Here is an 18000-nt window from a genome sequence, read left to right as displayed (position 1 = left end):
CAAGCATTCCCTGTAGGGTTAGAGTAGTCAAAAGCTAGCAGATTAAGAAAAAACCTTAGTGGTGATATTTTCAGTGGCTAGTAAAGATCTGGCTTGTATGTTCAGACTTCCCTTTGTGTTTTAGCAGATTTCTAAGAGAAGACACATAAACAGAAAGTTAAAATTGGTTTGTTGATATATTTCCATCCTGTATTTTCTTGTGGTCAAAAACCTATGGTTCCTAGTGATCAGTGCTGACTTGCTGACTTCTCTTCTTTCTCTAGTTCCATCTGGGTACCAGACTCTATGTATTTATTTCTAGGGAACTCTTATTTTAATTTTCTTGTTTATTTTTTTACCCCTCAGTGCCTGGCTAGGTGACTAACTTGCTAAATATCTGAAAATCTGATCCTGAGTTAATAATTTGTTGATATTACCTCGTATAGGGATATTTAGATTTTAAGAGTTGCATTTGATTTGAGGAGATGAGGTTGAGAGAAATAATGTGAACAAAAAATAAGGTAGAACATTTGTGAGGGAGAATAAAAAAAGAAACAACTTCATCAGAGTGTATAATTTTTGTTAAACTGAAGGAAATGAGGTTTGGTAAGTAATGTAGAATGAATCTTGAAATCCAGGCTCACCATTTTAATCTAATCTCTTCAGGCATTATTGTTTATGGTTTCTTGAGTAGGCAGATGATAAAAAGTTATTTTAGGGAGATTATCTAATGACTAGTATGTGGGCAGTGACATTAGGGGACATGTTTGGCCTGGTCCACTGAAGTACAGTCAGATATGACAGAATAGATGGCATCAGAGAGAGGCACATGCTAGGTGAGCCTGCTCAGTAGAGCCAAGATTTGAGTTTATATATGTTTCCTTCCAAAATTAGTGGTCAAAATTACTAAGCTTTAGTGATTGTAATAGGGAGCATATATTGAGTATTTATTCTGTACCAGGCAGTATATTAAGTATTAGAAATACCTTATTTAGCTGATTCCACTTGTGCAATAGCTCTTTGACATAAGTGCTGTTGTTATTCTTCTTGTGGCTTGTTGAGATTAAATAACTAGCTGGCAGGTGAAAAAGCTAATATTTAACTCAAGCAGTCTTGAGCACATGCAGTTTTCTTCCATGCCAAGCTGAAAGATTCAGAGGTGATATATGATGTAGTTGTATTTTAGTGGTTTCCTTTGCTGTGCAGAAACATTTTGATTTAATGTAATCTCACTTGTTTATTTTTGCATTTGCCATCTTTGCCCTTTGTTGTTAAGTCCAAAAAGTCATCTCCAAGGCTGATGTCAAGCAACTTACCCCTTGTGATCTGTTCTATGAGTTTTGTGGTTTCAAGTCTTACTGTCAAGTATTTAATCCATTTTGATGGATTGTTGATTTTTGATAGTTGATTTTTGTATATGGTATAAGATTGAGTCTGCTTTTCATTCCTTTGCATATGACTGTCCATCTGACACTCTTTTCCCCTGCAGTTAACTCTTCCATATTGTGAACTTTATCCTCATGTTGGTTTCTTTCACAGTTGAGAGACGATTGCCCATAGCAACTGGAAGGGGCCTATATTCAAATATAATATCTCTTGTAATTATATGAAGGTATTGAGTTTTGCTCTGATTATAACACCCCAGAAATAATTATACTTATTAGAGTAATATCATGCATTGATTGTCTCCAGTCTTGAATATCTAGTTTTCTTCCCATCATCAAGTGAAATGAAAGTGCGAGTTGCTCAGTCATGTCCGACTCTTTGTGACCCCATGGACTACACAGTGCATGGAATTCTCCAGGCTAGAATACTGGAATGGGAGCCATTTCCTTCTCCAGGGGATCTTCCCAACCCAGGGATTGAACCCAGGTCTCCCACATTGCAAGTAGATTCTTTACCAGCTGAGCTTGATCTCTATTTCTAGATTATTTTGTTTGGCTTAGAGCAATTAATGTCCCACCTTGCCTGAGTAAATCAAATCCATTGAGACAGGGGAAGATCATTTCCAAAGGGAAATTTGGGTACTGTTAGCAAGGAGGAATGAACACTGACTAGTTAATCAAGAAAATGCTTTATAAATATATTATCTCATTTAACTTTTTTCAGTAGTTCTGTTGAGGAAACCAAGATTTGATCAAAGTCCCATAATTATTAAGTGGCAGAGTTGAAATTTAACTTGAAGCTAATGCTTTTTTTCTTTCCAGCAGTATTGTGTCTCCTTCAGAGAAAAATAATAGGTTGTCCTGCATAATATATGGCATTAATGGCCCTACCTTCTAAGATTCAAAACTGGTTCTACCGATTGCTTAGTTAAAACTTCATCATCATGAGATACCTAAAGTTATGGGGTACATCTTGAACAGTACTTAGAAAGAAATTTATAGCAGTGAACACTTATATCATGAAACCAGAAAGATTTTCAGTAAATAGCCTAACCTTCTACCTTATGACACTAGAAAAAGAAGAGCAAATTAAACCTAAAGCAAGCAGAAGGAAGGAAATAAGAAAGATTACAGTGGAAATTAATAAAAGAGAGACTAGAAAAACAATGGGGAAAATTCTACAAAGTCAGAAATTGGTTCTTTTATTTAAAAAATGAACAAATTGACAAGCCTTTACTAGACAGACAAAGAGGGGGGGAAGCAAAAACACAGAAATTACTAAAATCAGGAGTGGAAGAGGGGACATTTCTACAGACCTTACAGGAATTTTAAAAGAATTATAATAAGGGAATACTATGAATTACATGACAACAAATTAAATAATTTACATGAAATGGACAAATTCCTAGAAAAACCTGCACTGTTGAAACTGACTCATGAAGAAATGGAAAATCTGAATAGATTTCCTTCTCAGTCTCCTTCACTAGTTCCTTCTTCTTTCCCTGACGTGCTGGTGTCCTAACTGGTGTCCTTCTCTCAAACTATCTGTCTTCTCTGGGCAGTCAACTCCTACCTCATTGACAATACATAGGTCTATTTGCATGGTTGTGTGTCTGTGCTCAGTTGTGTCTGACTCTGTGCAACCCTATGGACTGTAGTCCACCTGGTACCTCTGTCCATGGGATTCTCCAGGCAAGAATACTGGAGTGAGTAGCCATTTCTTTCTCCAGGGAATCTTCCCAACCCAGAGATCAAACCTGTGTCTGCTTGTATTGGCAGGCAGATTCTTTACCACTGAGCCACTGGGAGGCCTTACATGGTTGACCTCTGTTAAACTCTACCCCTAAATTTCTAACACAACTTCCATGTTCCATAGATAAATCAGTGCAAAATCCCCAACCAGAAATCATTATCCTCTCTCATACTTTTGTCTTGGTGTATATTAATGCAGTTTACTTTGTCCACTTAACTTAAAAGGCTTCATTCACTTTCTTCTCTTACATAATGTCTATTCTGTCTCTCTTTTTTTAATTTAAATTTATTTAATTGGAGGCTAATTACTTTACAATATTGTATTGGTTTTACCATACATCAACATGAATCCACCATGGGTGTACACGTGCTCCCCATCCTGAACCCCCCTCCCACCTACCTCCCCGTACCATCCTTCTGGGTCATCCCAGTGCACCAGCCCCAAGCTTCCTGTATCCTGCATTGAACCTGGACTGGCGACTCGTTTTATATATGATATTATACATGTTCAATGCCATTCTCCCAAATCATCTCCCCGCTCCCTCTCCCACAGAGTCCAGACTGTTCTATACATCTGTGTCTCTTTTACTGTCTGGCATACAGGGTTATTGTTACCATCTTTCTAAATTCCATATATATGCGTTAGTATACTGTATTGGTGTTTTTCTTTCTGGCTTACTTCACTGTGTATAATAGGCTCCAGTTTCATCCACCTCATTAGAACTGATTCAAATGTATTCTTTTTTATGGCTGAGTAATACTCCATTGTGTATATGTACCACAGCTTTCTTATCCATTCATCTGCTGATGGACATCTAGGTTGCTTCCATGTCCTGGCTATTATAAACAGTGCTGCAATGAACAGTGGGGTACACGTGTCTCTTTCAATTCTGGTTTCCTCAGTGTGTATGCCCAGCAGTGGGATTGCTGGGTCATAAGGCAGTTCTATTTCCAGTTTTTTAAGGAATCTCCACACTGTTCTCCATAGTGGCTGTACTAGTTTGCATTCTCTATTCTGTCTCTTAAAGCTTAATTTGAAATCTTTCCTCTTCTTTTAATTCTCACTCTCAGTGCTTTAATTTGAACCTTCCTTATCTTTTACCTTATCTGATGTAACCTCCTAATACCTCTCTGCCTTCAGCTCTTCCATAAACCAGCATCTAATGGTGAATAGCATTACTTTTCCAAAATACAGGCCAAATTATGTTGTGCTCTCATGCTTGAAAACCTTTGAACTACCTCTCCCCACCCCCAACTGCCACCCATTATGTGTCAGATCTAAATTCCTTTATGTGGCATACAAGACTTTAGTGTACTTTTCTTATCTCAGCATGCCCCCCACCTCAGCCTCTTATCTAGCCCTCTAGTCTGTTAACTCTATTAATTATTTAAAATCTAATGATTTAGCTCTAGAAAAGCCTCATAAAATTTTCACATCTTCTGTGTATCCACAGTAATTTGTCTGTAATGCAGAGCTCATCATACTAACTAATACATATTGTAATTTTTTGTTTATATATCCAGGCTGTGAATTCCTTGATGGCATGATCTTACTTAATTTATCGTGTATTCCTAGTGCTTGCCTTAGTACTTGGCACATAGTGGATCTCCTTGTCTGTATTTTATCATGGTGGTGGTTTAGTTGCTAGGTCGGTCTGACTCGTGAGACCCCATGGACTGTAGCTTGCCAGGCTACTTTGTCCATGGGGTTTTCCAGGCAAGAATACTGGAGTGGGTTGCCATTTCCTTCTCCAGGGGATCTTCCCAACCCAGGAATCAAACCCGGGTCTCCTGCATTGCAGGCAGATTCTTTACCAGCTGAGCTATGAGGGAAGCCCATATTTTGTCACAGTCTTTATTTACTGCTTAGTTTTAATATTTATTTACAAGGTGTTACTTGACTTTAAAATCTGTTTCATTTATTCCTGGCATAATGGATAAGAACAAAAACTCTGGGATCAAACTGCTCCATCGTCTTCCAGCTGTGGGGTCTTAGACACAGTAGTTAACCTCACCAAGCCTCCATTTTCAAATTGGAAAAATAGAGACAATAATAATACTTATGCCATTTAAGTTGTGAGGATTCAGTTCAGTTCAGTTCAGTCGTTCAGTTGTGTCTGACTCTTTGCAGCCCCATGAATCGCAGTACACCAGGCCTCCCTGTCCATCACCAACTCCTGGAGTTCACTCAGACTCACGTCCATCGAGTCAGTGATGCCATCCAGCCATCTCATCCTCTGTCATCCCCTTCTCCTCCTGCCCCCAATCCCTCCCAGCATCAGAGTCTTTTCCAATGAGTCAACTCTTCGCATGAGGTGGCCAAAGTACTGGAGTTTCAGCTTCAGCATCATTCCCTCCAAAGAAATCCCAAGGCTGATCTCCTTCAGAATGGACTGGTTGGATCTCCTTGCAGTCCAAGGTACTCTCAAGAGTCTTCTCCAACACCACAGCTCAAAAGCATCAATTCTTCAGCGCTCAGCTTTCTTCACAGTCCAACTCTCAAATCCATACATGACCACAGGAAAAACCATAGCCTTGACTAGACGGACCTTTGTTGGCAAAGTAATGTCTCTGCTTTTGAATATGCTATCTAGGTTGGTCATAACTTTCCTTCCAAGGAGTAAGCGTCTTTTAATTTCATGGCTGCAGTCACCATCTGCAGTGATTTTGTGAGGATTAAGTACATATAAAACACTTAATATAATGCCTAGCACAGTATGCTTCATATTGTGCATGCTTTATTATTATTAATATTATTTTTATTATAGTTATTATTTCCATTAGTTTGTTCATTCACAAATATCTTTGCCAGGTACTGTGGGGTAGTAACAGAACAACATAGATAGGACCCCTGTATTCATGGAATGATACTTCAGTTTGTACTAGTTATTATAAAGTTATTTTAAGAACTGCTATAAGTGGTGGTGAAGAGTTACTGTTTCAATTAAATTCTAGTTTCTCCATGCTTCCAAAAATTGGTACATATTTAATGAACTAATAAGTAGTTTCATTAATTGCATATATCTAAAATATAAGAGCAGTGGGTACACTATGTTATAAAGTATGATAAGAATTCATTAAGCTCTTACCTAATGCAGTGAAGATGTACTGGGGAATCCTAGAAAATTTGCTACTGACTTTGTATTTTGGTTACCCAATAAAGGTCTAGTTTATTTGATTTTTATCTTTTTAAAAGTAGGGTGGTTTTAATATCAAGAGATAAATAATATTTTGTATTACTTATAAAGATATTTTAGAAAGAGCATTCCAAGAGGAGTTAAATTTAGTATGACCTTTTGTTATTAGATGACTTAAATACCTTTGTAATAGAGATACTGCATTTAATTGTTATCTTAATAAGAAGTTGGAGTTTTGAGGAATGGGTAGTAAGAAAATACTTTAAAACGATTGTTTGTTTCTTTGAAGCTGGAAAAGAGTAAGTTGCCAGTTGACAGTCATTTTATCCTTTCACTCTTACTACAGTTTATTAGATGACTTATTTTGCAAACGTATGTAAAATGTATGTAAAGTGATATACATACATCGTACACATTGTGAATTATTGTTTCCATTGTACTTTTTCTTGCTAGTTATGACCCCTTTCAACAGAAGCACAGAGAATGAGAGAACAATGTGATAACCCAGATGCAAAAGAGAAGTGTGGACTCATTAACTAAATTAAACCTGGATTGTGTTTATATTTTAAATTAGTGGACTAATTCTTTTTGAATGTTGGGATATATTCCTCATCTGTCTATTAAAGTCTGTCCTTATGGCTCTTGGTTGTGACTTCCTCACTTTTTGGGAAGCTTCTTCAAAGATTGCCCTCATTGTCTCATGTTCCATTTATTCTTTAACCCATTATGGACTGGCTTCTGCCCCTTCCACTCACCAGTAACTTCCTAATTGTTTATATTACTGAGCACTCCTCAGCCCCTGGCCACTTCTGCCTCTGAATTCTATGACCTTTATCTCTCATAGTTTTCTCCTGCCTTTCAGGCTATTACTCTGTTTCCTTCATGGGCTCTTTTATTTCTATTCATGCTTTTCAGATGGTTCATTTTCTAGAATTCTGTTCTTAAGTTTCTTGTCTTCTCATTCTTTATTCTTTCAACTTGGAAATCTTTCATTTATGTTTGTAGTTCCATTTGCCTTCTATGAACCAGTCATTCCCCAGTAAATTTCTGGAGCTCAGTTTTTTGTCTCAGGCTTGAAATTACAATTGTCTGCTGAATTCACCTGGTTGTCCTCAAACTCAACATTCTGATATCCCTTAAAATCTATACAACTTACTATATTCTCTTGTTTCGGTACAACTTTTTATTTAATTGTGCCCATTTCTAGTCAGTAACTACATCTTAGCATCTCTCCAATTTATCCTGTTTCTTTTTTCTATACCTACTGTAATACATTAGATTAAAAAGAGGTTCAAGACCTGTTCTCTCTTGGGATATTGTAACTGTCCCTAGAATGACCATTCTGCCTCCATAATTGACCTCTCTATAGTCTGTCTTCCTCATTGTACCATGGCGATGTTCTAAAATGGAATGTTTTAAGTGTTTTTCTTTTTGTTAAAATCTTTTAGATGCTTCTCACACTACTCAGCAGTAGTTTTCAAATACGTGGATGTTTCAAAAACATCCATGGCCTGTCTGCTTTTGGGTCAGAGAACTTTTGAAAGCTTAATCTTGTATCTTTCCCCCATAGATTCTGATTCAGTAAAAAAAAGTTTAGGAGTTTTAAAAAAGTTCCCCAGATAATTCTAATAAGCAGCTAGGGTTAGAAAACACTGACCTATATATGTGGTTCACATTCCTTATTATGGAGTCCAGGATCCTCCAGGATCTGGTGCCTGCCTGTTTCTCCAGTATTATCTCATTCTGTTATCCCATCCCTCCTTTCATTCACTGTTCTCCAGCCAGATTCCCTCTTCTGGTCCTGGAAGCCACCAGACCTGATCCTCTTTTAGGACCCTTGTTTGCTGTTCTGAATCAGATGCCAAAGCCTAGTCTCTCTCTGTTCCACCTCTGCTTCGCTCTGGACCCCAGCCACTAGCACCTCCTTGGATTTCACATGTGAAACTCAGGTTGAAAACCACTGAGCAAATCCATATCAAGGGGCCCAGAAAGATGAAGTGATTCACTGAATCTATAATGGTGAATGGCAGGCCATATCTAAAATCCAGAATATATATTCCTAACATAGTTCTTGTTTATAGCTCTTCTTTCTTTTATATGTATCATGTCTGAGCAAGTTGATTTGAAATGACCTCTTAATTGTTTCCTTCCTAAATAAATTATCATTCATTAGTCCCCTCATTCGTTTATTCATTTAGTAAACACTTACTTTACTATATAAAGAGCAGTGTAGGATATGGAGAGAGGTGGGTAGAAATTTTGAATAATACTAGTTGCCTATCGTTAAGATTCTTAAGACAGGTTTTTATGTTCAATCATTAAAATACTATACAGAAAAATAAATTATTAATTTCTAAGAAGAGAAACTATAGTATAACCTTTCTACTGTCTTGTATCTTTTTTTCTTTCTTTTTATCCAGGGAAAGACCATGTTTGTAGATTTATTGGTTGTGGGAGGAATGATCGATTCAACTACGTGGTCATGCAGTTGCAGGTAGGTTACTTTGAAAATGTATCTTAAAATTGACCAGTATCAATTGCAGAATTGATATCATTGATATCATTCTTGGTATAATTCTTGGTATCATTGCAGAATCTTTTATACTATACGGATGGTATATATTTAAACAGACCTGGTGATAACAGATTTTTGCAAAGATGGAAGGGTTGTCTTTATCAACTGTTTTCTCTGATGCACACATCTTTGTTGATTGTCATCGTTGCCAAATTTTTGATTCCCACATGGATTACCAGATATAATGAGTTTTGCCCTGTTCCTGTCCCTTCCTTCTCCACCATTTATTATGTTAAGAACTCTAGGTTCCCATTTTCACAAATATCAACCTTGACTGTTTGAAAATTTTAAAATGAGATGGAGAGAAATGCTGTTTTTTCTCTTTACTATTAACATAGCTCTGTTTTCCTGTCCTTGAGATGGGGAGTGGAGTTGGGTTGGGTAGCAGATGACAGAAATTCAGAAATGGAGCATTGAAGTAATGACTGCAGCAAAAAGAGGGAAATCAGCCCTTTCTCTCTGACACTGCCTCTGCCTCTGCCCCTGAATGAACACATGCACGTGCACACGCATACACACACGCATGCACACACAGCTCTGAACCTGTACTCACCATCAAAGTGGAAAAGCCGTGGTTCACTTTGCTGCCTAACTTAAGAGAACTTAAGAGTTCTCAGGGTTTCCTTTCATCTTTAGCAAAGTTTGTTTTAGGCATTTGGTTCTTTTGTTTATTTTTTCAACCTAACTACTTAGTAGTGATTTCAGAGGCATAGATCCTCGCCTAAATTCTTCCTCTTCTTGTTAGGGCTTCTCTTGTTTCCCTCAGCTATCCTTCAGCATTTGATTTATATCTATAGACATTAATTTCCTACAGACTATTGTCTTGATGTCTCTGAGTCATGTGTTTCACTACTCTTGAGCCAGCATAGTTTTTTTACTTGAAGCAGAATCCCTGTATCTTTTTAGGTCATTAATATGGACCTTGCTGTCTCTCATTTTAGCTTGTAATAATAATATAACTTTTGTATGCTATTTTATAGTTTTTTTCTTCTGAATTTATTATGCATCTTACTTGATTATTATCATTTCCCCTGAAGAGGATAGGGCAGGTTTTACCCCCATTTTGCAAATGAAGAGACTTTAGCTCAAGGAGGCTTGAGGTTTTCCTGGGACTGACTGATTTGATGGGTGTTAGGACTTACTTGTTGGACACCTTGGGCCAACATTCTTGGCACAATAAGAGAAAACTCTTTATTTTTGTGTATAGGCTACTACTGACTTGACGACATGGAGATGCTTTTTAAGTCTGCAGAGTCTCTTTCAGTCCTAGCATATAGTCTTTTTTATTTTATTTACACTCACCTTAATCTCACTTCTGGAAATGAGAAAGCTGCAAGTATGGAAAACTAAGGAGGATGGTGTATATGAGGCAATGATGGCTCTCTGACCTTTGGCAAGCTCCTGTGGACTCATCTAAGAATGCTTTGTTTTGACTTGCATGCTGTTTTGTTTTGTTTTTCCCCATCATAAAAAAATTAACCCACCATTAACCTCTATATGTTTGACTTGATTTGAGATAAAACTAAAGCTGGTATAACTGTTTGAGGGTTCTTTCTCTTGTTTGACATATTAAAGTTGACTGCCAGGGGGTCCCCATATATTTTGATAAAATTTATATGCTCAGACCCAGTTTCTCACCAACATTTCTAATTTCTTCTAAAAACCCTCCTTGTTCTTAAGCTAACTTTAGTCTTTTGCCTCCTGGTGATTCAATTATATAATATCTGCCTTTAAGTTTTTAAGGAATAATCCCATTTCTCCTGTAGAAATTCTAGCTATTTACCATGAAAATGGGTCTGAAATCTAATAGGGTTCAAGCAGTCACACACGTTTATTTTCTTATATCTACTAGGAAGACCGTGGTCAGGTCTCATTTGCTATCCTGTCACCACTGAGGCTTTATGTGATCATCCTTAGTATAGCCAAAGGATGGTATTTTGTGATAAGCATATCACCTAGGAAAGGGCAAAAAATGTTTTGAATCCTGTAACCAGAACAGATATAGATCTAGATTGCCTAACATCAGGGCTGCCATGTATTTTTAAGCTTTTTATTATTGTGGAAAAAATTAAATATAAATGAAACTAGAGTTGTATTCTGCCTTTCTTCTCCTTCCTCAGATGATTTAAAAGCAAATTGAAGTCATATTTTATCATAAATATATCAATATATAGTCAAGGATTCTTTTTTTCCCACTAGTAACCATAATACACAATAATATCTTTTCAAGTCAGTCTTCACATTTTCTTGGTTGTGTCTCTCACTTATTTTTATATTTGTTATACTTGAACCTGGTTCCAGACAAGGTTCACACATTGTATTTGGTGGATATGCATATCTTAAGCCTCTTTTTTTTTTAAAACAAAAATTTTAAAAGATTTATGTATGTATTAATTTATTTATTTTTGGCCGTGCTGGGTCTTTGCTACTGCAGGCAGGCTTTTTCTAATCGCAGCCAGCCAGGGCTACTCCTCCTTGCTGCGCACAGGCTTCTCCTGGCAGTGGCTTCTCTTGTTGCCGAGCACGGGCTCTAGGAGTGTGAGCGTCAGTACTTGCAGCATGTGGGCTCAGTAGTTGTGGCGCACTGGCTTAGTTCCTCTGCAGCATGTGTAATTTTCCCAGACCAGGGATCAAACCTGTGTCCCCTGCAATTGCAGGTGGATTCTTAACCACGAGACCACCAGGCAAGCCCCTATTTTTATTTTTTTAAAATATTTATTTATTTGGCTGTGCCAGGTCTTAGTTGTGGACGATTTGATCATCACTGTCGGAGAAGGCAGTGGCAACCCACTCCAGTTCTCTTGCCTGGAAAATCCCATGGACGGAGGAGCCTGGTGGGCTGCAGTCCATGGGGTCACAAAGAGTCGGACACGACTGAGCAGCTTCACTTTCACTTTTCACTTTCATGCATTGGAGAAGGAAATGGCAACCCACTCCAGTGTTCTTGCCTGGAGAATCCCAGGGACCAGGGAGCCTGGTGGGCTGCCATCTCTGGGGTCGCACAGACTTGGACATGACTGAAGTGACTTAGCAGCAGCAGCAGTGGCATGAGGAGTTTTTATGCAGGATCTTAGTTGTGGCACGTGGAATCTAGTTCCCTAACCAGGGATACTAGGGATTGAACCTGTGCCCCCTGCATTGGGAGCTTGGAGTCTTAGCCACTGGACTACCAGGAAAGTCCCTCTTAAGCCTCTTTTTAAAAGTTCCCTCTCATTTTTTTTTCTTAAGTTTTTTTGTTGTTGTTGTTTGTATTGTCATTGATTAAAAAAATTATTTGTTATGCAGAAGTTTCAATGCTCTGGATTTTGCTAATTGTCTCCATGTAGTAATACTTAACATATTCTTCTGTCCCCTATATTTTCTATAAATTTGTGATTAGATCAGATTCCAGTTTTATTTTGCTAGAATAGTTCAGAGATGGGTTGTGTGCTTCCTATTTATATTATATCAGGAGACAGTGTCTGCTTGTCTCTTTTAGTTGTGTTAAGATTGAATCAGTGAGGTTCTGAGGTCCATCCATTTTAAAGTTCCCATAATTTTTCTCTCGTGTGTTTTGAGTCACTCAGTCATGTCCAGCTCTTTGTGACCCCATGAGCTATCGCCCCCCAGGCTCCTCAGTCCATAGGGATTCTCCAGGCAAGAATACTGGAGTGGGTTGCCATGCTGGAGTAGGTTGTCATGCCCTCCTCCAGGGGATCCTTCCAACCCAGGGATCGAACCCAGGTCTCCCACATCGCAGGCATCTGATTTTTCTCTTAGGTTTTATCAACCTGTTAGTAATCACTGCCAAAATTGTTTACTTCAGTGGGGTTGCAAATGTACAGTTATAATTTTACAATTCCTCTTTGTTTTTTACTGAAATTCTTTTAAAAGCATTCCATCAATTATTAGGTTATCCTTAGGTACATTTCACACAGAAAGGCAGGACTAATGTTTGATTCTTTTAATTTCAAGTTTTCAGAAAAATGAATTGGCTCCCAGTAGGGAGCTTTGACAGCATCCTTACTTTCTGACCCTGGAGGAGGAAACGGCAACCCACTCCACTATCATTGCCTGGAAAATGTCGTGGACAGAGGAGCTGGCAGGCTACAGTCCATGGGGTCGCACAGAGTTGGACACAACTGAGCGACTTTAGTTTACTTTCTGATTCCTCCTAATGAGAAATGGTGTTTAGAGACCAGAATCTAGATGCTGTGGGTCCCTCCAATTGGGTTGGTCATTGTTTTAAATTCTTTTCAAGTGGATAGGTTCAGGGTATATAAATTTTTTTACAAGAAAAAATATATCATGGCTCATATTGATATTTCCAGTTTCAAATTTTTTGTGATAGAACTTCTGGCATATAATTTCTTTGATTTTATTATATATTTTCATTTCTTTGCCTAATATATGTAGATGAAATTATGGTTAAAATTTACATGAGAATTATCCAGTATATGTGTGTAGGAAGGGAGACATTGTATGTTACATATGGGGAGAGGAGGGGTGGATAACAGATGAAAAAAGATTGGCCATTAATTGATAATTATTAATTCTGAGTGATGGATAGGTATATGAGGGTTCATTATATTACTTTCTTTCCTTTTGAGTATGTTTAAAATTTTTAATAATAAAATCCTCTTGCATAGTTATTGGATCATGTTAAATTTATAGCATTATTTAGGGAGAAATGAGTTTCCTTTTTTATTTAATAATATTCATTCCATATTACTATGAATATAAATTCTTCATATAAATGCTACAGGTGGAACTGCAGCATCATAGCCTGCTCTCAATCAGAATGCTGATTTGTTACCTACTCAATAAGGAGTCTTCTGGGTAGATCAGTACTGTAAAATGGAAAAAGAACACTTTCCAGTTAAACAGACTTAGATTTGAAGAACAACTTTATCTTAACAGGTTAACATTATTTAAACTCTCTGAGCCTTAGTATCCTCATCTGAAATATTGGTGTAGCAACTTTTGTTTAGGGTGCTAAGGACTAAATACAGTCATGAATGTAATACATCTGGCACAGACTAGATAAATTCCTTGCTTTTATCTACTGCTGTGATTGTTTCATACCTTTTTATTTATAATAGTAATTAGCACCTATTGAGTACCTACTGTGTGCCAGACACTACATGGATCTTGTTTAAGCCTTATAAAACAGTATAAGGTAAGTATTATTGGCCCCATTTTATAAGGAAGCTGTGACATAGAAAAGTAGTTTGTATAGGAATATATGTTAGGCAATAATGAGGAATTACTGCCCTGTGTATGTGTATCTTTTTTATGTAATCAAGACTACATTTTGTTATGACATCAGTGACAAAGGGAAACATGACGACTCAGGAACATAATATGTTATAGACGTAGAAAAGATAAAGACAAATAGTATAAGATATAACTTTTATGTGAAATCTAAAAATTATAACAAACTAGTGAGTAGAACAAAAAAGAAGCAGGTTCACAGTGGGGAGAGGGAAGCAGGAGATGGGGCAATATAGGGATAAGAGATTTTTGAAAAGTGTTTTTATGGCGTTATATGAAATCATGTGTGTGAAACTTGCAAATTGTGAAGTACTATAGATTTTAAAGAGTCCTTCATTTAAAAAAAAAGTTTAAAAAAAGGAAACAACTTTAAAAAAAACTTTGGTTTTTCTTACATTTGTCTGAAATGTTCATACATTATCTTAAGAGAATTCTTCTCTTGAGTGAGAGGATCATGATTCAGATAAAATCCTTGCTATTTCAGTCAAAACATCTTTTAATGGTAAACGAATAATTCTTTGCTCTTCTCTCATGCTTTCAGTAGCGTACTTGAAAGCGTTTATTTGGTTTCCACAGGGCCGGAATCTGGCAGATCTACGCCGGAGCCAGTCCCGGGGCACATTCACCATTAGCACTACTCTTCGCTTGGGTAGACAGATTCTGGAGTCTATTGAGAGCATCCATTCTGTGGGATTCTTGCACCGAGACATCAAACCGGTAGGGGGCCTTTTCCTGCCAGAGCTCAGAATGAGTTTTCTTGGTACTCTTGGTCTTATTATGTGTGTGTGTGCTCAGTCACTCAGGGTGTCAGACTCTTTGCAACTCTATGGATTGTAGCCTACCAGGCTCCTCTGTCCATGGAATTTTCCAGGAAAGAATATTGGAACAGGTTGCCATTTCCTATTCCAGAGGATCTTCCCAACCCAGGGATCAAACACACATCTCTTGTGTCTCCTGCACTGGCAGGCAGGCTCTTTACCACTGCACCACCTGGGAAGCCCAGTCTTATGATGGGACACAGTAAATTACAAATGTAGGTTTCTATGTTAAATACAAGATAATATTTCAGTTTCCGTGGCAGAGATGTAAACTAGAAGTGTATTATAACTTGCCTTTTAATTTTTTAAAAATTGTAATTATAGACTATAACTTATAATCATGAGCTTTTCTCAAACAATGAAAGTGTTGCTCAGCAGCCAAATTAAAAATAACTAATGTTTGATTTATGTGTTAAAACTGATACTTAGCCTTACACCTAAATTGATAGTCATTTTTGGATTTCTTTTTTCTGATATTGGTTAAAAATACAGATGCATGTTGCTTTTAGATGTTGTGTTCTTTGAACTATTTCTCAAGTGACAAATTATACTTGAAAGAAACCATCAATTATAAAAGAGCTTGCTTTTTCTCCTGAGTGCTACAGTGCCAATATAGTATTTTTTTCTATTCTGTTTTCCTAGAAATTGCGATTTCTGTAACTGTTAAATATGCTTTTATTTTCTCCTTCTTGGTTTTTGTATTACTCACAGGGCAAATGACCCATTTCTGATATACTGTATTTACTATAAATTTATTGTGTTGCTTGTTGCAGTTGAAAATTTTACCCATCTGTTGCTACATGATTTCAAAAATTAAACAGTTTACATGAAAATGACAGCTAAAATTAACATAGTTGAGTCAGACTTAATGTAATATAGATTTTTCCTGCTTTTATTTCCATGTCAAGTTAAATGTCATTATTTGAGAACCATGGTAATTGAAGAGTTTCCAGTTTGATTAGAAAGCTCCCTAACTATAACAGTATTTTAAAATAAAAGCTAACAATTCTATAACAATTAGACTTTTGCTTTTATAAATTCCTTTACTTATTATACCCAGTTTTGCAAACTTGTGGTCATTTAATGTCACATTTATCTTTGTTAAGGGAAGAATGGAAAATACATTGTCCTTAAGTCTGTTATGTTTCCTTGAATTATATTTTTATTTTTGCACTTAGTGAAATTCAGCTTCATGATGCTTATAGGAAACTCATTTCAATTTCTGGACTATATATTCTATTTCGTTCACTCCTAGTTCTTCCCATTTTAAAAAGTAAGGGCTGGGTGTTTGTTTAAGTAGTGACTTAGACTAGAATTTCAAGAAACTTATTGGAGTACTGACTCCAATTAAATCAGTGTTGTATTTTATGTAACTTTATAATAGTCACATAAATTTTTTTTGCTCAAGTTCACCTGATCTTAGGCATTAATAGAACCTGCAGCAAAATTATGTTAATATCCAATAAACATTGACTAGAGCAGTAGAAGTGGGATGTGTATTATATAGAGTTTAAATAGAAGAATTTTAAAATACAGGAAGGATAAGATATAAGGACTACGTGTAATAACAATAGGTATGTTTTCGTCCTTTATTTTCTAGTCAAACTTTGCCATGGGTCGCTTTCCTAGTACGTGTCGGAAATGTTATATGCTTGATTTTGGCTTGGCTCGACAGTTTACCAATTCCTGTGGTGACGTCAGACCAGTAAGATTTTTCATACTATTATGAAATATTTGAGGATTAACTTATTATAGTATCACTCTTTTTAAAGAAATGCCGATTGTGTATCAGAATGGGTATCATCCAAGAAGTATCATAGAGAGTTTATGATTACGTTACAGATGGTATTCATTAATTTTATTATTGAGTGTTACAGCTTTTAAAAACATGTACAGAGTTAGAGTGTATCTTGTAAGAACACACATTACCCCTTGAGGATCAAGCGTCTTTTTTGCAGTCTGAGCTTCTTTCTACATCATATACTACTTCTGTTTCAGTTACTGTATTTGTCATACGCAGAATTTACATTTAGTTCTGTTTTAAAATTTATCTTTAGTGATATTCCCTGTTTGATATGGCATTGCTATTATACTTGCCTTTCTTTAATTAATCAAGCTTTCCTTTAGTTCTATAACATATTTATAATACCTACTTTGAAATCTTTTTTATATCCAGCATCTAGTCATTCTCATAAGCAGTTTTTGTTGCCTACTTTTTTTTTTTTTTACATATATGGGTCACATTTTCCTGTTTCTTTGCATGTCTTGTAATTTTTTGTTGTTGCTGGAAACTGGGCATTTTAGATAATGCTTGCATGCTGCTTCTGCTTAGTTGCTTCAGTTGTGTCTGACTCTTTGCGACCCTATGTACCATAGCCTGCCAGGCTCCTCTGTTCTTAACATTTAGTTCCTTAACATATTCTTTCTTGTGTACAATAAATACAAATGTGTACTCTTATTTTTTCCTTTTTGCTTCAAAAGGTAGCATGATGTACACTTCCCTTTTTTTTTTTTACTTTACAGTGTATCTAGGAGATCTTTCCATGTCAGAATATAGAGCAGCTGCAAAGTGTATATCTGTAAGACAAATCTCCAGAAGTGTAATTGCTGGGTCAAAGAGAACGTATGCATTTGCAACTTTAATGGTTAATAGTGAAAGTCACTCAGTCATGTCCCACTCTTTGTGATCTCATGGACGGTAGCCTGTCAGGCTCCTTCATCCATGGAATTCTCCAGGCAAGAATACTGGAGTGGGTTGCCATTTCCTTCTCCAGGGGATCTTCCTGACCCGGGCTTGAACCCAGGTCTCCTGCATTGCAGGCAGATCTTTACCGTCTGAAATAGCTATTGCCAAATTACCATCAATTGAGGAAGTTTCTGGAGATCACCTTTTTCAAGGCTCAGTTATGTGTTTCCTTATTCTTAAGACATCCTTCCTCCATAGGACTTCTCCTTTCTTCTCACCAAGTAGAACTAATTCTTACCACTCCTAGACTTTCATAGCCCATTGTACTTTGCTAATGGTGTTTATTATAATCTACTTTCAATTACAGTTACCTGCATTTATAGCTGCTTTCCCCAGTTAGGTTGAATTGTTTTTT

At 36.8% G+C, this 18000-nt stretch overlaps 1 protein-coding gene across 9 annotated transcripts in view; it reads left to right on the top strand.

The window, feature by feature from the left end:
• Positions 1 to 18000, top strand: part of TTBK2 (tau tubulin kinase 2) — a 136128-nt gene that overhangs the window by 65344 nt on the left and 52784 nt on the right. For all 9 annotated transcript variants that reach the window (XM_061430924.1, XM_061430921.1, XM_061430923.1 and 6 more), the window contains 3 exons: positions 8674 to 8747; positions 14658 to 14798; positions 16500 to 16604. In XM_061430924.1, the coding sequence (XP_061286908.1) occupies positions 8674 to 8747; positions 14658 to 14798; positions 16500 to 16604 (320 nt within the window). The remainder of the gene's footprint in view (positions 1 to 8673; positions 8748 to 14657; positions 14799 to 16499; positions 16605 to 18000) is intronic.

This window comes from Bos javanicus, chromosome 10 (assembly GCF_032452875.1).
Source record: "Bos javanicus breed banteng chromosome 10, ARS-OSU_banteng_1.0, whole genome shotgun sequence".
Classification (NCBI taxonomy): Eukaryota; Metazoa; Chordata; class Mammalia; order Artiodactyla; family Bovidae; genus Bos; species Bos javanicus.
This window is presented reverse-complemented; position numbering and strand designations above follow the sequence as displayed.